The sequence below is a fragment of the Rana temporaria genome, chromosome 10 (assembly GCF_905171775.1).
Source record: "Rana temporaria chromosome 10, aRanTem1.1, whole genome shotgun sequence".
NCBI lineage: Eukaryota > Metazoa > Chordata > Amphibia > Anura > Ranidae > Rana > Rana temporaria.
Window position 1 is genome coordinate 89,167,280 of NC_053498.1, and position 25,287 is coordinate 89,192,566.

Below are 25,287 nucleotides of genomic sequence, written 5' to 3' on the forward strand. Positions count from 1 at the left end.
ACATCTTTTTAATGTTGGTCCTGCCACAGAGAAAGCGATAAAATATATATAACCCCTATTCTACTTTCATAGCTCTACATCTGCAGCGAGTTATTACACGCATTCAGTTAAAGGGCCCATCCACCAAAAAGAAATACTTCAGTCTTGAGCAGATGCCAGTGGGTACGATAATGGGGTTGATTTAAAAAAAAAATATTAAACCGTTCAGTTGGGAAAGTGAATGATCCCTTTTGAACTTGTATATAACGCACGTAATAAGGTGAAGCTGTGTTCATTTTAAATCCTCCAATCATGTGCAAGGGAAATAAAAAAAAAACAGGATTTTTTTTTTTTTTGCACATGATTGAGTTGAACATAGATTTATTGTATTACCTAAACCATGGGTGCCCAACCATTGGCCCGGGGGCCACATGTGGCCCGCGGAGCCCTCTGATGTGGCCCTCGGCCTCCTGCTCTGGGATAGCAGGTTGGCAAGCCCAGATCACGGTTTGCCGACCGCCATCCCAGAGCAGCCGTTTTGTAAATGAAGCCACTGGTAGAGGAATCAAGCACTGAGCCATAGACTTCTGTTATTACCTGAAGGTTTGTTGCGCTTTTAGAAAGTGCGCCACACCTGGAGGATATAATAGAAGTTTATGGCAAAGTGCAGCTAACCCGCAAAAAATACACAGATGCACTGTGCTGCACCTGCGGTTTGGGCAAATCGCAGTGCATCAGTGTGAAAGCAGCCTTAGGCCCCTTTCACATGATCGGTCCGACCCAATCAAACTTAATATTCACCTCTATGGAGCAGTAAACAGACACAGACTTGTGTCTGTTTACACCCGCCTCCCTAAAAAAAAAAAAAATAGAAAGGGATCTGCCCCCTATCGTCTTGGCTAATCGGATTGGATTAGAGGGCCCATAGAGTAGAGTGGGCTGTGTCCATGGTCACGGACCTGTCATCCTTCTGCTCCGCTCATTGTGGCCCGCAACCAGTTACCAATTTGCTTAAGTGGCCCTCGCTCTTCAAAAGGTTGGGCACCCCTGCCCTAAACTAAGCAAACAACCACATTGCTAAGCAGACATTCTCTGTTCCTCAGCTGGCCAAACATGGTTTGAAATTCAGCCAGTTCAGCAGGGATAAGCCAAATTTAAATCAACGTATGGCCACTGTGGTTAAGCAGAAATCTGTTGACATTTGTTCAACTGCTTTGTCGGAGTTCAGCCACTCAATCAGCACTGCGTGTTATAGACTGCAGTGCTGATCTGTGTATTCTGACAGATGGGAAGTCTTCCGTTTTCCATCAGAATACAAAGACACAGCAGGAGGATCCCCCCATCCACCTTGAATATGTGGATGGGGGAATCGGGTCAGATTTCCTTGTTGAATAAAAAAAACTGGCAGCTTTACTCTTTAGTAAGTGTGATCAATCTAATGTGGTCTCATTCCATATTTTTGGAAATGTTATAATTTACCAATACAGAGTAGGTGTGAGAGAATCCAGATGCCATGACCTGTAGTTAGTATTCAAGGACTGATGATATGCACTGGTCTATAGCATGGGCTTTTAGATGTTATTTACTACAGCCAGGGGACAAAGACTCCTTGGTAGTGGATACCGAAAAACTGCCCATAAAACATTGGACGTTTTTGCTGAGCTTTTCAAGCACTTTTGCAGCGTTAGTGGGGCACTTTTTTTACGATCACCCCCCAGTGTGAAGGCATTCATTGATCTTAATTGAAATAGGTATTCGTGAGGGAATCGGGAAAGTGAAGCGTTTTGGCTTCACTGTCCAGTTCCCTACTGCGCATGTGCGAGTAGCGTGGCGCGCCATTACTGATCCCCACTCTCTCCTGGGAACAGTGTGTTTCCCAGAAGACAGCAGGTGGTGTGGGTAGGGTCGTGACTGCCGCAGGAGTGTATTCCTGAAAGTGGGTGCAAATACCTGTCTTAGATAGGTATCTGCACCCCCCTCCCCCGAAAGGTGCCAAATGTGACACCGGAGGGGGGGAGGGTTTCAAAAAAGGGAACGCCGCTTTAAACGCACCTCAGTGTGGAAGGGGCAAAGAAAGTTTTCACTTAGCAAAGTGAATAAGACGAGATTGTGTTCACTTTAGTAATTCAGTCACATAAAAAGCAAAAATCTTGTTTATTTAAGTATTTTTTATTTCTCTTGAACATAATTGGATATTCAAACTGAACACACTTCACCTTATATCAAGAGTTTCTACTACTTTTTACTTTAGTGAATTAAGGCTGGCCATAGATGGTTCGAATCATGGCTAGTTCAGCAGGAATTGGCCAAGGATCGAACCATGTATGGGCAAGCTAAATGTTCCAAGTTGATTGATCGATTAACTTGGGTACACCAAACCTGCTGTCTTCTCCCAGCGAGGACAGCTTCTCCCACCTCCCTGCCAGGAGAACACAATGGGGTTGATTTACTAAAGGCAACTAGACTGTGCACTATGCACTGTGCAGTTTCTCCAGAGCTTATCAAATGAGGTAAAGCTTCACTTTGCAAAGAATATCCAATCACATGCAAGGAACATAAAAAAAAAACAGCATTTTTGCTTGCACGTGATTGGAGGATGGAAGTCAGTAAGGCTTTGACTCATTTACTAAGCTCTGGAGAAATTGCACTTTGCAAAGTGCACAGTCTATTTATCTTTTGTATATCAACCCCAATGGCTCGTGGGAGGGTTTCCCCTGACGGTGCAGGAAAGAAATTTGCCCCGTGTATGACCTGCCTATTATGTCTCGTACACACGACCGAGAAACTCGTCGTAAAAGAAACATCGTTTTCCTCGACGAGTTCCTTGTCAGGCTTGTCGAGAATCTTGTTAAGCTTTCTTTGCGTACACACTGTCAAGACAAATTCTTGTCGTTCTCAAACGCGGTGACGTACAACACGTACGACGGCACTATAAAGGGGAAGTTTGATTCCACTGGCACCACCCTTGGGGCTGCTTTTGCTAATCTCATGTTACTGCGTGTTAAGTAAAAGTTTGGTAAGAGACAATTTGCGCTTTTCAGTCTGTTACAGCGTGACGAATGTGCTATCTCCATTACGAACGCTACTTTTACCGAAGGTGCGCTCCCGTCTCATACTTTATTCTGAGCATGCACGGGTTTCTAAGCATACACACAAACTTGTTTCTCGTCGTAAACCAGCCCAACGAGAAACACGACGAGGAAATTGAGACTCCCAACGAGAAAAAAGAGAACTTGTCGTCAAGATCCACGCCAGTTTTCTCGACGAAAAACATACACACGACTGTTTTCCTTGGCAAAAAAGCTCTGCCACCAAGTTTCTTGATAGATTTTGTCGAGGAAAACGGTCGTGTGTACGAGGCCTCACAATCTCATGTCTGTGCTGGTAGGTAGATGAATGCCAGTTGTCATGCTCTGCGGAGAGAATATAAATAATAGAATTTGGAACACCTGATTTCATTATCATTGTTCTCAGTAAGGCACCAGCAGCTCCTGCATGCATCATTCTCCTGCATGCACCATAGTCATGCATGCACCATTCTCTTGCATGCACCATTCTTCTGCTTCCTCTCTGCACTGAGGTCCTCAAAGTCAAGCCTGCATGGTTGAGGGGTGCTTCAAAGATTTGCTGCTCTAAAGGAGACATGATCACACCTACAATCCCACCTCTCTTTAAAAACTATGGTATGGTCAGCTTTAACGTTTCAGTGATAGTACCCTGCTTTGAGACTACTGCACAGGAATTCAGGCATTTGCACAAACCCATTATATCTACTTCACCTTTACACACACACATGAACTTCAATGGCATCCCAGTCTTAAGCCGGGTACACACTACATTTTTTTTTCTTGCAATCCAGCGGGTTGGATAAAAAAAACTTGACAGGTCCGGTCAGAACACAGAGCAGAATGTCGGACGTTTTTGTTTTTTTTTAACCAGCAAATGTCTCCCGATATTCTGCTTGTGTGTACAGGCTTTAGTCAGTAGGGTTTAGTATTGAGTTGGCCCACCCTTTGTAGCTATAACAGCTTCAACTCTTCTGGGAAGGCTGTCCACAAGGTTTAGGAGTGTGTCTATGGGAATGTTTGACCATTCTTCCAGAAGCACAGGCACTGATGTGGATGAGAAGGCCTGGCTGGCAGTCTCCGCTCTAACTCATCCCAAAGGTGTTCAATCAGGTTGAGATCGGGACTCTGTGATGGCCAGTCAAAGTTTCTCCACCCCAAACTCACTCATTCATGTCTTTATGGACCTTGCTTTGTGCACTGGTGTGCAGTCATGTTAGAGCAGGAAGGGGCCATCCCCAAACTTTGGAAATTGTCCAAAATGTCTTGGTATGCTGATGCCTTAAGAGTTCCCTTCACTGGAACTAAGGGGCCAAGTCCAATCCCTGAAAAACAACCCCACACCATAATCCCCCCTCCACCAAATAATTTGAAGGGGTGGCCCAATACTTTTGGCAATATAGTGTGGATGAGTAAGTTTGAGGTGGAAGAACTTGACTGGTCTGCACAGAGTCCTGCCCTCAACCTGATAGAACACCTTTGGGATGAATTAGAGTGGAGACTGTGAGCCAGGCCTTCTCATCCAATATCAGTGCCTGACCTCACAAATGCACTTCTGGAAGAATGGTCAAACATTCCCATAGACACACTCCTAAATCTTGTGGACAGCCTTCTCAGAAGAGTCTAAGCTGTTATAGCTGCAAAAGGAGGTCCAACCCAATATTGAACCCTGCGGATTAAGACTGGGATGCCATTAAAATGCATGTGAAAAGGCAGGCGTCCCGATACTTTTGGCAATATAATGTATTTTACCGTATTTATCGGCGTATAACACGCACAGGTGTATAACACGCACCCTAACTTTAAGAGGAAAGTTTCAGGGAAAAAACTTTCCACAGCCCCCTGCGTATAACACACAGGCACAGTTTACCCTCTATTTTCAGGGTAAAAAAGTGAGTGTTATACGCCAATAAATACAGTAATTAAAAAAAAGTACCTTTTTCCTATGTTATATGCAGCTGTGACCCGGCCCTTTTCCCAGCCTGTTTTCAGGGAAACATAAGCAGGAGGAGCTCCTAGTCCTCTGCTGCTGGTCACATGTTAAAAAAAAAAAGCAGCCTTTGGAATACAGAATAAAAATAAATAATTAATATCAATAGACTGTTTTAAATTGTCATACAAAGGTATATTTTAAATCAAATCTTTATTATTTTGTGGAAATAACATGGTGTGGACATATTGCTGCCAGTCACAGGCTGTGTCATGCCCCTCCAGCCTGTGTCTTAGAATAAGAGGGAGGTGAAGCCTCCAATAAAGTGGATGTAAACCCAATTCATGAAATTTGAGCTGGGCACATATATCTGCAGTATTTTGTTATCTCTCTTCAATGAGCTAAGTCCCATAGCTCTCTCCTGAATTGTTCCTAATAACTCCTGACAAATTGACTTTAGACAAAAGCAGCCTGAATCTTCTGTTCAGGGAGGTTGCTAAAATAGGTGAGCAGGGAGCAGGTCCTATTACAAAACACCTCTGAGGCCGCGTACACACGGTCGTTCCAAACCGATGAGAATGGTCCGACGGGCCATTTCCATCGGTTCACCGCTGAAGTGGCCTGATGGTCTGAAGTGCGTACACACCATCGTTCCAAAAACCAATCGGGTCAGAACGCGGTGACGTCAAACACACGACGTGCTGAATAAAACAAAGTTCAATGCTTCCAAGCATGCGTCGACTTGATTCTGAGCATGCGCGGGTTTTGAACCGATGCTTTATGGCAGCAGGCCATCGGTTCGATTTTAAAGCATGTTTTAAAATTTTGGACTGAAGGACAACAGACCGATGGGCTATACACACGGTCGGTTTGGACCGATGAAACTGAACCTCGGTCCATTCTCATCGGTTTTGTCCGACCGTGTGTACGCGGTCTGAGAGTCTCTGCCTATGATGAGAGGGGGTGTGTGCCTTTCCTCCAATCAGCAATGTTAGCTATATTGGCTGTATGCCCAGACATCACACTCTGTGTTAACCAGGAAGAGAAAATCTCCTAACATGACCTCAACATTCTAAACAGTATATAAATGTGAAGACAGCAGATATACATGTAAAACTTATGTAGGGAGATTTGGTTCATCCCTGTGTAACATTTGAGGCTTTTCACTTCACTGGGTGTATGGAGGGTTTACATCCACTTTAATCCGCATGTAATATACCGCACCCATTGTGTTTAGCTGGTTAGTGGGCATGGAGGAGGAGGGAGGGAGTAAGCTGTCATTTACCACTGTGTATACGCCCACATGTGTGACTCTATAGTCACATGGGCTGCTCAGATGTGATAGGGAGGAAATGCTCAGCATAGAAACTCACTGAAAACTGAGCATGTGCAGAGTTTCCACCACAGCTGCAAAATCCCTAGCTGAATTGTGGACATGGACAGAAGGGTGAGATAAAGAGCAGCAGGATCATCCATTTTTTTTTTGCAGAATACATAAATTGAATCTCATAGTGAGTGAGTAGGAACAGCATGTAAAACATCATTCATTGAGAGTTTTTTATGATGTGGGTTTAGTGCATTTTATGTTAGCAGCGTGAATAATGGCTAAGACACAGAGAGCATTCTGATAAGGGTAACTCCCGTGATCTCGGGATCCTAGACTTGGTTCCACATGACAGAGAAATAAGTGGAAATAAAAGGTGGGAGGATAGAAGAAGCTTTGAAAAAAATGGTTAAGGCCTTTGGATGTGTGAAATATTCCTTAGAGCCGTGTTTCTGAAAATGTGGGAAGAACGCCACTGGAAATGCATGCCCTCAATGTGGGTGGGATGTTGTGTGGTTCAAGAAGACGCGTATTCTTACTTGAATCTTGGTGTGATTTGTCTGTTTCTTCCAGATCTGTGCAGTAATCCAGTGTGAAACTCTGTGTAGGGGCATTCTGTAATAAAGACCAATCACTGCTGCTCTATCTCACTTGCAGAGATGACCGTTCTTGTATCCGTCTCCTTTCTGACGTTTTGCACAGACTATGGGCATCACAGTGATCATTTCACTGATACTTTTGCAAGGTAATAACTGGGTTGGCAAATCATTTGATGCACACAACGTGCATTTATATCTTTGTGGTTATTGAGGAATATATTTAAATGAAAGTTTTTGTGGGCAGAGTTCACCTTTAACCACTTAAGCCCCGGACCAATATGCAGCTAAATGCCCAGAGGTGTTTTTACAATTTGGCACTGCGCTGCTTTAACTGGTAATTGCGCGATCATGCAATGGTGTATCGAAACGAAATTTGCGTCCTTTTCCTCCCACAAATAGAGCTTTCTTTTGGTGGTATTTGATCACCTCTGCGTTTTTTATTTTTTGTGCTATAAACAAAAATAGAGCGACAATTTGGAAAAAATGCAATATTTTTTACTTTTTTCTATAATAAATATCCCCCAAAAATATATAAAAAAACATTTTTTTTCCTCAGTTTAGGCCGATACGTATTCTTTTACATATTTTTTTAAATCGCAATAGGCGTTTATCGGTTGGTTTGCGCAAAATGTATAGCTTTTACAAAACACGGGTTAGTTTTATTGCATTTTTATACATTTTTTTTTTTTACTACTAATGGCAGCGATCAGCGATTTTTTTCATGACTGCGACATTATGGCGGACACTTCGGACAATTTTGACACATTTTTGGGACCATTGTAATTTTCACAGCAAAAAATGCGTTTAAAATGTCTAGGCAGCAACGTGTGGGCATGTCGTTCAAAATTATTCAACCCCCACTGAAATTGATTGTTTTGCCAAGTTTGACATTGATTTTGATCATCCTGTCATCCTGCTTACAATTAAATCAAAGAGGCACGTGTAGGTCAGACAAATATAACATAACATTTATAATGAAATAACCACAAATGTCTTTTCTGTGCTCACATCATAATCAGTTTTATCCAACCCCCAATTGACATTCAAACTTAGTACTTAGTACAACATCCTTTTACAGTTATAACAGTTTTTAAACTTGAAGCATAGCTTGACACAAGTGTCTTGCAGCGATCTACGGGTATCTTCGCCCATTCGTCATGGGCAAAAGCCTCCAGTTCAGTCACATTCTTAGGCTTGTGCACTGCAACTGCTTTCTTTAATTCCCACCAGAGGTTCTCAATCGGATTTAAGTCTGGTGACTGCGATGGCCACTCCAAAATGTTCTAGCCTTTAATCTGCAACCATGCTCTAGTGGACCTGGAGGTATGCTTGGGATCATTGTCCTGTTGAAAGGTCCAACGTCTCCCAAGCCTCAGGTTTGTGACGGACTGCATCACATTGTCATCCAATATCTCCTGGTAATGAAGAGAATTCATGGTACCTTGCACACGCTGAAGCTTCCCTGTACCTGCAGAAGCAAAACAGCCCCAAAGCATGATTGACCCCCCGCCATGCTTCACAGTAGGCAAGGTGTTCTTTTCATCATAGGCCTTGTTCTTCCTCCTCCAAACATAGCGTTGATCCATGGGCCCAAACAGTTTCATCAGTCCACAGAACACAATCCCAAAACTTCTGTGGTTTGTCCACATGACTTTTGGCATACTGCAGTCGACTCTTCTTATTCTTTGGAGACAGCAAGGGGGTGCGCCTGGGAGTTCTGGCATGGAGGACTTCATTACGCAGTGTGCGCCGTATTGTCTGAGCAGAAACTTCAGTACCCACATCTGACAAATCTTTTGTCAGTTCCTCAGCAGTCACACGGGGACTTTTCTCCACTCTACGCTTCAGGTAGCGCACAGCAGTCGAAGTCAGCATCTTCTTTCTGCCACGACCAGGTAGCGTTTCAACAGTGCCCTTTGCCTTGAATTTGAGAATGATGCTTCCTATGGTGTCTCTTGGTATGTTTAACATCTTTGCAATCTTCTTATAGCCATTGCCCTTCCTGTGAAGAGTAATCACCTCTTCTCTTGTCTTCCCGGACCATTCTCTTGACTTCACCATGTTTGTAACCACACCAGTAAATGTCTAGAAGGAGCTGAGTATCACAGTCATTTTAAAGCTGCCTGATTGGTGCTTATTAGGCTTTATTGCTGCTCCCTGACATCCACAGGTGTTTTCAATACCTGATTGAAAACACTTCAATGAACCTCTGTTCTTCAGAGTGGTAGTCTTTAAGGGGTTGAATAATTGTGTAAATGAAGAATTCACAAAATAAACATTTACTACTGTATTACAAAACCAATTGATGTCATTTTAGTTGCATATGGTTCTTTAAGAAGTCCTTGTAGGATTTCATTCTGAATACAATTACAAATGTACACTACATTCCCTAAAACCCTTTACAGCATTGGGGGGTTGAATAATTTTGAACACAACTGTATATGTACATGCAGCGGTCGTTAAGCGGTTAAAGCAGAACTCCAGTGTTACCTTCAGTCTTGTGCAGTTGTCCTTTCACTTACTCTGATTTCTCTGTACTCTCACAGGGTGTAATAGACATTGCAACAAGTCAGAGCCAGATTCATTTCCTGTCTGGAGGAAGTCGAGCAACATCTCGCCGTGTCCTGCCCAGCCTTAAGCCCTGTACACACGCTCGGTTTTCCCGGCAGTAAGAAGTCCGCTGGGAAAACCGAGGGGAAAGCCGAGAACCCGGCAGGAAAACTGCCATGAGAGCTTTGGCCGGAAATCCTGGGCGTGTGTATGCTCCATCGGCACTGCCTTGCAGTGTTTCTCATAGGAAAGTATTAGTAACTCTGTCGGGAAAAAAAACTGCTGGGAATCCCGATGGGAAAATAGAGAGCAGGTTCTCTATTTTCCCGCCGGGATTCCCGGCTGTTTTACTGTTGGCAAAACTGCGAGGAAGCATACACACGGCCGGTTTTCCCGGCCAAAAGCTCTTCCCGCAGTTTTCCTGGCAGGAAAACCGGTCGTGTGTATGAGGCTTCACTGTCACCAGCCTCCTCTTTTCATTTATTGGATCCATGTATTTATTCTTCCAATCATGGAGGATCAGCATCACATGGTGGCATGACTTAAATCGTCTGCATGTAAATGCAGTTTGCCTAGGAAAGTCCAATCTTCCAGATTGACATCCATTGAGGCATTTTAATATTTGCATAACTGCAGCCCTGGTTAGGGTGAGAATATGATCTTGTGGAACCCCTCAGGGTCAGTATATTTTTGATTTACTGCCATTAATAGCCTTGTTATACTGGGGTTTAAGTGGTTCTAACGTTAAAACGTGTCTATGTTAAAGAGGAAGTAAAACCTCTCTTAAAGAAAAAAAAAACACCCTGCAAGACAAAGGCATAATGAGCTAGTATTCATAGCATACTAGCTCATTATGAATTAATCACCTGAGATCAAAGCCCCCGCAGCAGTCCTCGTTCCCCTTCTCCGTCGCCACCATCTCTCCCGGAGTGACTTCCGGGTATCGCCAGTCACGGCACGATCGCCGTTGGAAACGGCACGCTCAGTGCGCCTGCGCCGTAAACATCGGTGCCTGTATTTTCTGCAAATATCTCCTAAACCTTTTAGGTTTGGGAGATATTTCTTGCACCTACAGGTCTTAATCTAGGCTTACCTGTAGGTTAAAGTGGTTGTAATGGGTTTACAACCACTTTAATGCTTTCTATGCATTAGGGTGGAAATGCCCCACTATCTGTCCTAGCCTCCCCTGCCCCAAAACATTTACCTAGTTGCTCTCACCAATCCAGCACTGTCCAAGCTGCAGTACCACTCCTCCACTTCCAGGTCTCACAGGAGACACAGGCAGTAGTGAGATCTATAGGTTCCTGCTGCTGTCAGTCAAACTCCTTTGTGGAGGGAGCGGGGGCATGGCTTACCGGTGCTGTGTGTGTCCATGGAAGCACAGAGCCCAGAGTGAAAGAGCCCCCACAGGGGTGATCTTAGCAGTGTTGCCAACCATCAGTATTTTTATTGGCATCCAGTAAAAAATTGGCATTTCTCCTGCCAGAAGTGACAGGAAAAAATATATACCTGTGACGCTCAGCGAGGAGGAAGTGGAGGAAGTGGAGGGGCCAGAGCCTAATGTATGGGTCTGCAGTACAGGAGCAAGGCAAGCCGGGAATGGCACTGTCAGTGTCAGTTTGGTGTCACCATCATCTGTGCTGCTGTACACTGCTGTCAGTGTCACTGTGAGGGGCAGTTTAGTTTGTGTGCCGCCCATTCTAATTTCTTTCCCTCCTGAGTCCTATCACTGAGCTACTTACTTACTTACCATATTGAAAATAAAATAAGAAATATGTTTAATATCTACCTTAAATCACATTGCTGATTGCATATTGTACTGTAGTTTTTGGCTTGAATACTGAAATTTGCACTTCAAACTTTTGAAAATGGCAGTAAAAACTTGGCTATGCCAGTCAATTTCTTGTTTTGTGTCAGTAAATTTCAATCTGGTAGGTTGGCAACACTGGGACACCCATCATAATGAGAAGTGGAAAGCACAAACAGGGGACTCAGAAGAAGAGGTAAAGGATTGCTCTGTGCAAAATCATTGTTTTTCGTTGAGAAAACGGTCGTGGATCTCGACGTGCAAAAAAAAGAACAAGTTCTCTTTTTCCTCGTCGGGAGTCTCAATTTCCTCGTCGTGTTCCTCGTCGGGCTGGTTTACGATGAGAAACACGTTCGTGTGTATGCTTAGAAACCTGCGCATGCTCAGAATAAAGTATGAGACGGGAGCGCACCTTTGGTAAAAGTAGCGTTCGTAATGGGATAGCACATTCGTCACTCTGTAACAGACTGAAAAGCGTGAATAGTCTCTTACGAAACTTTTACTTAACCACTTCCAGCCCAAGGACGTCATATGACGTCCTGGACTTTCAGTGGGGATATCTGAAAGATGCCTGCAGCCACAGGCATCATTCAGATATCCATCTCTTCAGCCGGCGAATCCCTGCACCATAAGAACAATCATAGCGGCGGTTCCGCCGATTGATCGTTCTTATAGGCGGCGGGAAGGGGACGCCCCCCCCTCTCGCTGCCATCCGGTGCTTCTCCGGGCTCTCCTTTGCCATCGGAGACCCGGAGAAACGATCCGATGGCGTCCGATGGAAACCATAGAGTAGACTGGTGACCAGATGGTCACCAGTCATCTCTATGATCGTCGGAGGCCCGGGCGCGATGTTATGACGTCACGCCCGGGTCCTGGAATGTAAACACAGCCGCAATCGCGGCTGAAAGCATTAGATCGGTGAATTTTTTTCACGATCTAATGCTTTCCAGCCTAGAGGAGAGATGTGGGGTCTTATTGACCCAGCATCTCTCCATAAAGAGTACCTGTCACGAACCATTCCTATTACAAGGGATGTTTACATTCCTTGTAATAAGAATAAAAGTGAATAAAAAAAAGTAAAGAAATTGAGTAAAATAAAAAATAAAATAATATTTTTTTTTTTAAACGCCCCTATCCCCGGTAGCTCGCGCTCAGAAGCGAACACACGTGTAAGTCCCGCCCACATATGTAAACGCCGTTCAAACCACACATGTGAGGTATCGCCGCGTGCGTTAGAGCGCCAGCAACAATTCTAGATCTACTCTGTAAATTTGTAACTTGTAAAAAAAAAATAAGCGACGCCTATGGAGATTTTTAAGTACTGACGTTTGGCGCCATTCCATGAGTGTGCGCAATTTTAAAGCGTGACATGTTAGGTATCTATTTACTCGGCTTAACTTCATCTTTCACATTTTACAAAACAATTGGGCTAACTTTACTGTTTTGTTATTTTTTAATTCACAAAACCGTTTTTTTCCCCAAAAAACGGCGTTTGAAAAATGATTGCGCAAATACTGTGCGAGATAAAAAGTTGCAATGGCCGGCATTTTATTCCCTAGGGTGTCTGCTAAAAAAACATATATAGTGTTTGAGGGTTCTGAGTAATTTTCTAACAAAAAAATTATGATTTATGCATGTAGGAGAGAAGTGCCAAAATAGGCCCGGTATGGAAGTGGTTAAAGCGGTGGTTCTGCGGGAATACGATTTTTTTTTTTTAATATTATTCTTCCGCTGTTAATATAACTAATGTTGTACTCACCAGTCCTATATATGCAGCCGCGATCATTCCGATTTCCCGAAAAAGGATACTTTATAAAACCGATCGATGGACGTTTCCATCTTGTTTGTGGGCACTCCTGAAGCCCACCACTGTTTATTTCCGGGATGCGGTGAATGCTGGGGCTCTATCCCGCGCATGTGCGAGTCACATGACCGGCGAGATATCGCAGGATTAAAGCACAGCGTGTCTCCTGGGATTGTCATGAGACACAGCGCTGGTCCCAGAAAAGGAAAATACACGCCCACTCCCCGTGGGGGATTTTGATTGACAGCACAGAAACGGCAGCATTAAAAAGGTAAGGATCGAGATAAAAAAAAAACACAATGGCTAGCAGTTTGATTGAGCAAAAGTGAAAATTTAGGGTGAACCTCCACTTTAACAAGAACAGTAACATGAGATTAGCAAAAGCAGCCCCAAGGGTTGTGCCAGTGGAATCGAACTTCCCCTTTATAGTGCCGTCGTACGTGTTGTACGTCACCGCGTTTGAGAACGACAAGATTTTGTCTTGACAGTGTGTACGCAAAGAAAGCTTGACAAGATTCTCGACAAGCCTGACAAGAACCTCGTCGAGGAAAACAATGTTTCTTTTACGAAAAGTTTCTCTGTCGTGTGTACGAGGCCTATCAGTTTTCCTGCAGGTTTTCTCTTCAGGTTTACCAAAACCATGTAGTGCAAGGGCCTGTCTGATTGCATACAAATTGAAATTCTTAAGGTTTGACCTCATATTAGATGGTTTTAGTAAACCTGAAGAGAAAAACCTGCAGGAAAACTGATAGTGTGTATGGGGCTTAAGGTGGACCTCCACTTTAAGTTTTAAGGTTTTACAATGTTATCATAGTCAGGTTGAAAACCTTTGGTGTGTACTGTTATATTGTTTGCTTTTTTATAATTCTTAATTTGAATCCTACTTATTTCCATCTTGGGGGCTATAGCCTGTTGTTTTAAAAACGCAAGTACAATTAAAACCATAAAGCTATATAACTAAGGTGGGGGGGGTGGTGGCTTTAGAAGATGCTTAAAGCACAGTTAGCTGGCATAAGCCTTTCATTTTTCACCTACAGAACAAAAACTAATTGATGAAGACAAAATAACAAACAATAAAGTAGAGTAAAAATTTCCCTTAGGGGGGAAATTCCTTTGCGACTGTACTTTGGCAAGAATACAGTGATTTGGATTAACATAATTTTATTTCCATAAGAGATTGCAAATGCCCACATGCCTGTAATGTTATGAAGTCAATATTTTACTAGTTACATCATATGATTGAAAATTGTTTTTCCAGTTCTAACAATAAAGTAGAAGACCCATTGGACATGATGCCCGACAAGCACCAGCAATGGCATGCCGATAGCTTCTTAAAACTGCATATAAAAGTAGCTCTTAGTGAGATTAGCACTGGAAGCTGTTTCTTGGAACAAATCTGTTTAGTGAGCACTTCTCCTTTGCCGAGATAATCCATCCACCTCACAGGTGTGGCAGATCAAGATGCTGATTAGACAGCATGATTATTGCACAGGTGTGCCTTAGGCTGGCCACAATAAAAGACCACTCTAAAATGTGCAGTCTTACTGTATTGGGGGGGGTCCGAAAACCAGTCAGTATCTGGTGTGACCACCATTTGCCTCACGCAGTGCAGCACATCTCCTTTGCATAGAGATGATCAGGTTGTTGATTGTGGCCTGTGGAATGTTGGTTCATTCCTCTTTAATGGTTGTGCGAAGTTGCTGGATATTGGCAGGAACTGGAACACGCTGTCATATACGCCGATCCAGAGCATCCCAAACATGCTCAATGGGTGACATATCTGGTGAGTATGCTGGCCATGCAAGAACTGGGATGTTTTCAGTTTCCAGGAATTGTGTACAGACCCTTGCAACATGCATTAGCTGTGCATTATCATGCTGCAACATGAGGTGATAGTCGTGGATGAATGACACAGCAATGGTGCTCAGGATCTGGCCAATGTATCTCTGTGCATTCTAAATGGCATCATTAAAATGCACCTGTGTTTGTTGTCCATAGCATAAGCCTGCCCATACCATAACCCCACCGCCACCATGGGCCACTCGATCCACAACATTGACATCAGCAAACCGCTCACCCACACAATGCCATACACGCTGTCTGCCATTTTCCCTGTACAGTGAAAACTGGGATTCATCCGTGATGAGAACACCTCTCCAAAGTGCCAGACGCTATTGAATGTGAGCATTTTCCCACTCAACTCGGTTACGACGACGACGAACTGCAGTCAGGTCGAGACCCCAATGAGAACGACGAGCATGCAGATGAGTTTCCATGAGACGGTTTATGACAGTTTGTGCAGAAATTCTTTGTTTATGCAAACCGATTGTTGCAGCAGCTTGTAAATTGTGAGAAAAACAATCAGCGCCACAATACTAATAAATTACTCCTATAATGACGTGAGGAAAAAAAAACACAACAAAAATAACCCACGGAGGCCCCGTACACACGTCCGAGGAACTCGACGGGCAAAACTCATCGTTTTGCTCGTCGAGTTCTGTGTGAAGCCGCCGAGGATCTCAACAACGAGGAAATAGAGAACATGTTCTCTATTTGGCTCGACGAGGAACTTGTCGGCTTCCTCGGTCGAAAGTGTACACACGCCGGGTTTCTCGGCAGAATTCAGCTCCGATCGAGTTTCTGGCTGAATTCTGCCGAGAAAATCGGTCGTGTGTACGGGGCCGGAGTGTCTACACAGCTGCTGACCACTTATAGTGATACACCACACCTACTACAATATTAATTTTGTAAAGCTGGTCATGTAAGGGTCAATTTATTTGTTCAGTTAACAGATTGAACAAAAAAGAAACTGACCCAATGCGGATGCAGGAATCCTCCCCACTGTGTCATTGTATTCTGACAGCGGGGAGACTCCCCCTCCATCAGAATACAAAGATCAGTGATGCAGTCCATTGCCTAATCAACTGAAAATGTACCAACAGGGTGGTTGAACAAAAGTCAATCAGTAGATCGACCTCTATTCATAGTGGCCACGCACGGATCAAAAGTCAGCCGGTCCTATCTGAACTGGCTGAAACTTGTCTGGTCACCACTACACTGCCAAACCACTACATCAAGCACACTGCCATGCTCTCTCTTAAAAGAAAAATATGGGAGTTTTTTGTATATTTGAATCATACCTAGGTGGATGCAGCATCAATGCTATACCTGTCCCCCGCCGACTCTCAGACTGAGAACCAATCGATCAAACACTGCTGATCACTCAGTTCTCAGTCCTCCCTGAGCTGGCTCTCTACCCCCCCCCCCCCCTCCCCTGTGCTCACTGGAGTGCTGGGCTCTGGAGATGTGATGGAGGCCTTTGTGAGCAGTGGTAACCTTAGACACACCCGCCTCATCTACAGTATTTCGGAAAAATACACAAAAAATACACAATAAGTGAAAGGAATAAATGTACAGATAAAATCTGTTAAAAAAATAGATAGTTTTGGAAGTTTTTTGTAGTTTGTTAAATGTATAAATATATTCAGGGTTTTATTTAACAACGGGTGGAATGTATCACCTATGACTTCTTTCTGAAATTGAATATGATGTGGGAGATTGTACCATTTATCGTAATTACAGTGTATTAGAACAAATACTACAGGGAATGTAATCAGAACAGACAGAACTCACTCTGTCATCTCTCACTAATGACTCAGTTTGAAACCGAGTCATTAGAACGTGGCTTTGAGCATTGGATAAATTAATATTACATTTATTTGCTTAAGTTCACCCATATGTAGGCTTCATGTATTTTCACTAAATTCAAGGCTTTCTCTAAATGGACAAGTTGGAGATCCTGACATTCATCCATCCCTCCCCTCCAATGGATTTTTTGAAGCTGACTTTCATCAGTCTTACACACCATCAGTCAAAAATGCGACCGTGTCCAAACGCGGTGATGTAAAACACGACGACGTACTGAGAAAAATGAAGTTCAATGCTTCCGAGCATGCGTCGACTTGATTTTGAGCATGCATGGATTTTTGACAGATGGACTTCCACACAGACGATCGTTTTTTTCTATCGGTTTTTTATCAATAGGAAAATTTTAAAACATGTTCTATTTTTTTTCACCAATGGAAAACAAACCGATGGGGCCCACACACGATCGGTTTGTCCGATGAAAACGTTTTCATCAGACAAACCGATCGTGTGTACAGGGCTTAAAGCTTTCTGGGATATGTCCCAGGATGTTTTTCTTTCCTTTCAAGGAGGACTGGTGTGTGACATCAGGGGGCCGAGGTGCCTGAACCAGATGGAGGCCCCCAATGATGTTGGGAACAAAGATGGCAGTGCAGGACAAGATGTGTGGAAGCAGCACAGCGGATCAATGCAGGACAATGCTGGATTTGCTGAGCAGATGAATATGTTGATTAAGGACAACCCTGGATAATTGATAGGAGGAGAAAATCAAAAAAGGGGGGGGGGGTTGAAAATCCACTTTAAATCTGCAGGGTGTGGTGCAGGGCCCAAAAGCGTGCTGGGTAGTGGGGAAGAGACAAGTTACTAAAGTCTACTAAGTTCCTGCACATCTAGAGATATAAGCCCTGTACGCAAGGTCGGGATTCTCTTCAGGAAAAAAAACATTGTTTTTCCTGACGAGATTCCTGGCAGGATGTTCTTGCCGGCCGAGTGTACACACATATGATTCAAAAGAACCGCCGTTCTTTTGAATGGCACAAACGCGGTGACGTCATCGACTACGACGAGCATGCGCTCATCACATTCAATGCCGTCGCCACCATCTTGCTTCACCCTACCTATGTCTTGGAAGTCATTTTGAGCATGCGCTGGTTTCCATGAAGACAGGTTAGCATACAAACGCTCAGGTTTCTCGGCAGAAAAACACTGCCGAGAATCACGACGAGAAAATAGAGAGCAGGTTCTCTATTTTTCTCGTCTAGATTCTGGGCAGTTTTCTCGATGAGAAACCTCAAAGCCTCGTACACACGCACGCACGGTTTACTCGGTAAGAAAGCTTTCTGGCCGAGAAAACCGTGCGCGTGTACGAGGCTATACACTTTACTCTCTCCAAATCGTCTTTGAGCATGACAGAGTGGGACAAAAGAAGGTTAAAAATTTACGCTTCAGAATTGCAAAAACAAAATAATGTCACAATGGAAAAAAAGTGCCAACCCTTTCCAGAGTCTCTTCAAATCAAATATCTAATCAAATAATTTTTGGGGGCTGTTGTTTCTTTGAGAATTTGGTAGATCATCCCTTAAGCCAATTCCTAAATTGTTTTTATTTTAACATAGCAGCTACTGCTGGATTTTTAATATAACTTCATACAGGTTCTCATAAAGTTTCAAATAACATGATGAAAACTTCACAAAGAAAAGAAACATAAAGTCCCAGTTTTCTAGCTGCAGTGTACTGTTATCTAAAGTTGAAATAAGCCATTTATTGTATAATATCATACAGTTCTGGACAAAAGAAAAAGCCGCGCCACAAGAGTCTATTAAGTCACAATCAGTAAAGATGTAATTAGTCCGTGGTTGATCAAATGGCACATATACGGTCACAGGTTATTCTGATACAATCCTTGCAATGGCAACTCCTACGTTCCACACCACCAGTGACACATATGCATGAAGTGACCCTCCACCGGAAAATGGAAAGCCGCTTACCAGAAGGCAAGCGGTTAGGGCAGATGGCTATAACCCAGCCTAGGCCTTTAATCCTCGGATGTTTCCACCAGGAAGCCCTCCGTCCCCTGAGCGTGATGTACTCAGCTCCACCGTTTAAATGTAAATGAAAAAAGAGGCGCACATAGCGTGACTCTGTGACATACACTTTTATTTTAAAAAAGGTAAAATATACTCACAAACGAGCGTTTAAAATCTGCATAACAGTAAATTTGCCGGCCGGCATACAGGAGCCCTACTCCTTGTCGTGGTGACGTCACTGCGTGATCCTTCCCAGACGCGTTTCGTCACTAATTGGACGTTGTCAATGGGGGTAGGGCCAAGCAGTACTTCACCATCTATAAATAGACCCACCGCCTATTGTGAACGGCTGTCTATGAGTCCAGGTGCGCCATCTTTGATGTGGTAAACCTTGATGGCGCACCTGGACTCATAGACAGCCGTTCACAATAGGCGGTGGGTCTATTTATAGATGGTGAAGTACTGCTTGGCCCTACCCCCATTGACAACGTCCAATTAGCGACAAAACGCGTCTGGGAAGGATCACGCAGTGACGTCACCATGACAAGGAGTAGGGCTCCTGTATGCCGGCCGGCAAATTTACTGTTATGCAGATTTTAAACGCTCGTTTGTGAGTATATTTTACCTTTTTTTAAATAAAAGTGTATGTCACAGAGTCACGCTATGTGCGCCTCTTTTTTCATTTACATTTAAACGGTGGAGCTGAGTACATCACGCTCAGGGGACGGAGGGCTTCCTGGTGGAAACATCCGAGGATTAAGGCCTAGGCTGGGTTATAGCCATCTGCCCTAACCGCTTGCCTTCTGGTAAGCGGCTTTCCATTTTCCGGTGGAGGGTCACTTCATGCATATGTGTCACTGGTGGTGTGGAACGTAGGAGTTGCCATTGCAAGGATTGTATCAGAATAACCTGTGACCGTATATGTGCCATTTGATCAACCACGGACTAATTACATCTTTACTGATTGTGACTTAATAGACTCTTGTGGCGCGGCTTTTTCTTTTGTCCATTTTGCCTTGTGTTTTCGCACGCCAGCTGCTGCCGGGGATTGGAGGGTTGGGGGGGGGATACCATCGCGTTTTTTTGTTGTTTTTGATCATACAGTTCTGGCCTGATGCATAATTTGGCCGCAGAAACTAGTTTTGACCACTACATGCATACAAAGGGCCAGATTCACAAAGCACTTACGCCGTCGTATCTCGAGATACGCCGCGTAAGTGTAAATGTGCGCCGTCGTATCTTTGCGCCGTGCCCACAGAACTAGATACGCCTGAAAATAGGCTTTACCCGACCGACGTTCCTACGCCGGCGTATCGTGGGCGCATATTTACGCTGGCCGCCTCATTGTAAATATGCAAATGAGGGAGATACGTCGATTCACGAATGTAGTTGCGCCCGCGCATAATATACACGGTTTGCGTAAGGCTTACCTCCGGCGTAAAGTTATTCCCCATCTATGAGGCGCAGCTCATGCAAAGGTATGGACCAGGGAACAGCCTTTGAATTTTACGCTGTTTACGTAGTAGTACGTGAATAGGGCTGGGCTTAGGTTACGTTCACGTCGTAGGCAGTGATTTAACGTATCTTAGGGAGTAGTTTCGACGTGATTCTGAGCATGCGCACTGGGTTGCGTCCACAGGACGGTGCATGCGGCACATCATTAGCATGGGGTCACGCCTCATTAGCATGGCTCACGCCCACTACCTCCTACGCTGGCTTACCCAGCGTATCTTTAACAGCGAGTGTGGGCGAGTGATTTGTGAATCCAGTGCTTGCCGCTCTGCTCTACGCCGGCGTAGCCTAAAAAAGATACGCTACGCCGGCATAAATATGCGCCAATGTATGTGAATCCGGGCCAATATTTTTTTTTTTTTTGTAAGGAGAAGTTCTTCCATTCTATTCAATACGTATACATGATTAATATTTGATGCATTTTAGCAGTGCACTCAATAAAGCTGGAAATTATGCAGTAGACTAGGTAATGGATGTTTTGAGCCTGGCAATTTGAAATCTGCATACATTATGCTTTCAGCAAAAGACACCTAGAAAGTTATTCATAAGATCAAATGGCCTTTATGTATTTGTTTTATTATATCAATGGGATAGTTTTTTTTAATGATTTTATTTTGTAGCCTCCTACTTGTCAAGATCAAATGGCGTATATACAGTATGTATTTGTTTTATTATGTCATTGGGATATGTTAGTGTATTCTTGGTTTGTTTTTATGATTTTATTTTGGAGCCTTCTACTTGTGCACCATTTACATTTAAACTAGCAATATAAGATAAATGAAATTTCAGAAAACACTACCCTTTATGACTTTCCATTCTGCGTTAAGTCAGCATATTTATTTAAATGGGCTGGCAATGCACCAGACAATGCATAGGCGTGAAGGGGTACTACTCTTTTTGGAGTCCCTATGCCTCTAAATGTTATTGAAGAATTGAAAAAATAAATAAAGCTGAACTCTAGTTAGATCTAAAAAAAAAAAAAAAAAAAATATTAAGCTCTGTAACCAATAATACATTATTAAATGTCATTTTTAAATGCAAGCTGTTTGTTCACTTAAGCCCCCGGAAAAGTTTACCCCCTTTTATGACCAGGCCATTTTTTGAGATACGGCTCTGCGTTACTTTATCTGACAATTGCGTGGTCGTGAAACACTGTACCCAAATAAAATGTATGTTGTTTTTTCCGACAAATAGAGCTTTCTTTTGGTGGCATTTGATCACCTCTGTGTTTTTTATTAAAACAAAAAAGGCCGACAATTTTGAAAAAAAATTTATAATAATTTTTACTTTCTGCTATAAAATATATACAATAAATAAATAAAAAAATGGAATTTCTTCATAAATTTTGGCCTGTATATATTCTGGTACATTTTTTTGGTAAAACAATCCCAATAAGCGTATATATTGATTTGCTTGCGCAAAAGCTATATAGTCTACAAACTATGGGATATCTTTTTGGAATTTTGATATATTCATTTATTTTTACTAGCAATGGTGGCGATCAGTGACTTATAGCGGGAATGCGATATTGTGGCAGACGCCTAATTGACACTTTTGACACTTTTTGGGGACCAGTGACACGAATACAGTGATCAGTGCTAAAAAATATGCACTGTCACTGTACTAATGACACTGTCAGGAAGGGGTTAACATTGGAGCGATCAAAGGGTTAAATGTGTTCCTAAAGCCTCGTATACACGACTGAGTTAGAATTCACCTATGGGTGAGAATCCTTGCCATACACTGTGAGACAGATGATTGGAGGAAAGGCACACACCCCCCTCCACATAGGCAGAAAAAGTAAGAAACAATGCAGAGCTGTGCTGTGAATAGACCTACTCTCTGCGAATCTATTTCTATGCACCATCCCTAACACAATATTCAGCCTGGTTTTATCTCAGTTATCAGAGAACTTGTCAGAAGTTATCATGCTAATAACAGAAGAAAGGAGCAGGAGAAAGCCACGGGACTTGGGGCTTTAAAGCGATATAAGGAAATACTACAGATATACAATATGTGCCCAGGACAGATTTCATGATTTAGGTTTACATCCACTTTAAGTTAAATCAGGCATTTGCACTAGCTGTATTTTACAAATAAAATGTAACAATTTATTAGACACTACGGGCCAGATCCAGAGAGAATTGGATCCGCACAGCGTATCAGAGATACGCTACGCCGCTGTACCTTACCTGGCGGAATTTCGAATCCTCAACGATTTTGCGCCGTAAGTGTATTTCTGGTGGCGGAATTCAAATCGGCGATCAGGGGGCGGGTTTCATTTAAATGAAGCGCGTCCCCACGCCGAATGAACTGCGCATGCGTCGTCCAGAAATTTACTGCCGTGCTTTTTCGCGAAATGACGTCGCAACGACATAATTTTTTGAACTTAGACGTGAGTTACGTCCATCCCTATTCACGGACGACTTACGCAAAAAAAAATTCAAATTTCGACGCGGGAACGACGGCCATACTTAACATGGCAAGTCTATCTATACGCCGCAAAATACCAGCTTTAACTATACGCCGAAGTATTGCATCTAAGATCCGAAGGCGTACGAAGCCGTACGCCTGTCGGATCTTACCCAGATGCCGTCGTATCTTGGTTTGAGGATTCAAACTAAAGATACGACGCGGGAAATTTGAAAGTACGCCAGCGTATCAGTAGATACGCCGGCGTACTTGCTCTTTGAATCTGGCCCTACATCCCTGCATTTATATATATCTGTTTATCTATGTGGAGTTTAGGTTGCACAGTAGAATTTTTTAGTATAATGATCTGCCTCACGTGCTTAGCAGAATCCCCAGATCCTCATAAGAAGTTCACTTTATATATACAGCAGAAGCAAGCTAAACGCTAACAATTATTTCTGGCTATAATAATGAGTGATAACTGACTGTGCTTGTTGTTTCATCCCCTACAGATTTAAAGATGAGTTATTTGCTGTTTGGAGTAACTGCCCTGCACATCGTCATCTTGATCATCCTCTTCGTTGCCACCCTTGACAATGTAAGCAATATTATAATTTATCTTATTCAATATTTTTTTTACAGTTATTACAGCTTTAAAAATGCAAGTTTTTTTTTTTTAATTATCTTTATTTTCTAAATTTTACATTTTACACAAATATACATAACATACAATACAAAATAAGTGATTTGGGGTATCCTGTAAACCCAGCTATAAAACATTGCCAATATATATATTCATTCCTATTTCCTTATCTTGAATATACTATCTAAAATTCTCAATCAGTATACCGTATATACTCGAGTATAAGCCGAGTTTTCCAGCACATTTTTTTTGTGCTGAAAATGCCCCCCTTGGCTTATACTCGAGTCACGTTTGTGCGCCTGGTCTCCTGGATTTGAGGACCAAACTTGGCACACATATAGCCCCACTCTTCCTCTACAAGTGTGTAAAGTTTGTTGTCCAGGGGACCTACGGCTAGTCGGGCACCCCTTCCATAGACTCCAATGTTAAACGGTCCTTTCTCTAGTAACTTTGGGGACCCGGTACCGGCCATAGGTCCCCTGGAAACTTGCTACAAATTTAGCCCCAGTTCTCTTCTACAAGTGTGCAAAGTTTGCTGTCTGGGGGACCTATGGCCGGGGAGCACCGATTTTTCAAAGCCGGGCACCCCTTCTATATACTCCCATGTTAAACGCAAGTTTAGTCATGGTCACAGTGAGGCATGGACACAGTGAGGTATGGGCAAGGTGAGGCATGGGCCCAGTGAGGCATGGACACAGTGAGGCACAATGAGGCATGGGCACAGTGAGTCATGGGCACAGTGAGGCATGGACACAGTGAGGCATGGACACAGTGAGGCATGGGCACAGTGAGGCATGGGCACAGTGAGGCATGCACATGGACACAGTGAGGCAAAGTGAAGCAAAGTGAGGCATGCAGATGGACACCCTAGGCTTATACTCAAATTTAATAAGTTTCCCATTTTTTGGGGGTAAAATTAGGTGCCTTCGCTTATATTCGGGTCGGCTTATACTCGAATATATACAATATATCTATCCAGGATCCCAAAATGGACAGACCAATTTGTGTGCGGCGTATGGTCTGAGCACTCACATGCTGACCCCCCACCCTGTCAACCTGCAGCTATGCTGGCAGCACTCATATATCTATTTCCCAAAGACAACCTCTGGATATAACGCTAAGCACGTGCACTCAACTTCTTTGGTCGACAATGGCGAGGCCTGTTCTGAGTGGAACCTGTCCTGTTAAACCGCTGTATGGCCACCATTCTGCAGCTCAGTTTCAGGGTCTTGGCAATCTTCTTATAGCCTAGGCCATTTTTATGTAGAGCAACCATTCTTTTTTTTTTTCAAATCCTCAGAAAGTTCTTTGCCATGAGGTGCCATGTTGAACTTCCAGTGACCAGTATGAAAGAGTGAGAGCGATGACACCAAATTTAACACACCTGCTCCCCATTCATGCCTGAGACCTTGTAACACTAACGAGTCACATGACACCGGGGAGGGAAAATGGCTAATTGGGCCCAAGTTGGACATTTTCACTTAGGGGTGTACTCAGTTTTGGTGCCAGAGGTTTAGACATTAATGGCTGTGTGTTGAGTTATTTTGAGGGGGCAGCAAATTTACACTGTTATACAAACTGTACACTCACTACACAACATTGTAGCAAAGTGTAATTTCATCAGAGTTGTCACATAGAAAGATATAATAAAATATTTACAAAAATGTGAGTCGTGTACTCACTTTTGTGAGATACTGTGTATATATATATATATATATATATATATATATATATATATATATATATATTGTGACAGGAAGTCAGGTAAATCTGTGGGTGTTGTCACAGATGGGAGATACATTTCTGCCTTGTTTAGAAAATACACCAATTATTATCAGGTGTCGGCTGCAGAAGTAGCCAGAAAGGTTTAAGGGCATTGGAAAACTTCAGCTGTTCAGAATGAGGCAATTAAGGCCTCTATAAGTAATCCAGAGGATTACTACTGATTGATGCATCCTGAGGCTTTTTGAGTGAAGGAGAGCAGTGATCA

The 25,287-nt window shown here is 43.2% G+C and overlaps 1 protein-coding gene across 1 annotated transcript in view; it reads left to right on the forward strand.

Moving 5' to 3' along the window:
* EMP3 (epithelial membrane protein 3) overlaps positions 1-25,287 on the forward strand; it is a 52,995-nt gene that overhangs the window by 19,629 nt on the left and 8,079 nt on the right. The window contains exon 2 of the mRNA XM_040325675.1: positions 23,167-23,252. Coding sequence (XP_040181609.1) covers positions 23,175-23,252 — 78 coding nt within the window. The 5' untranslated portion in view covers positions 23,167-23,174. The remainder of the gene's footprint in view (positions 1-23,166; positions 23,253-25,287) is intronic.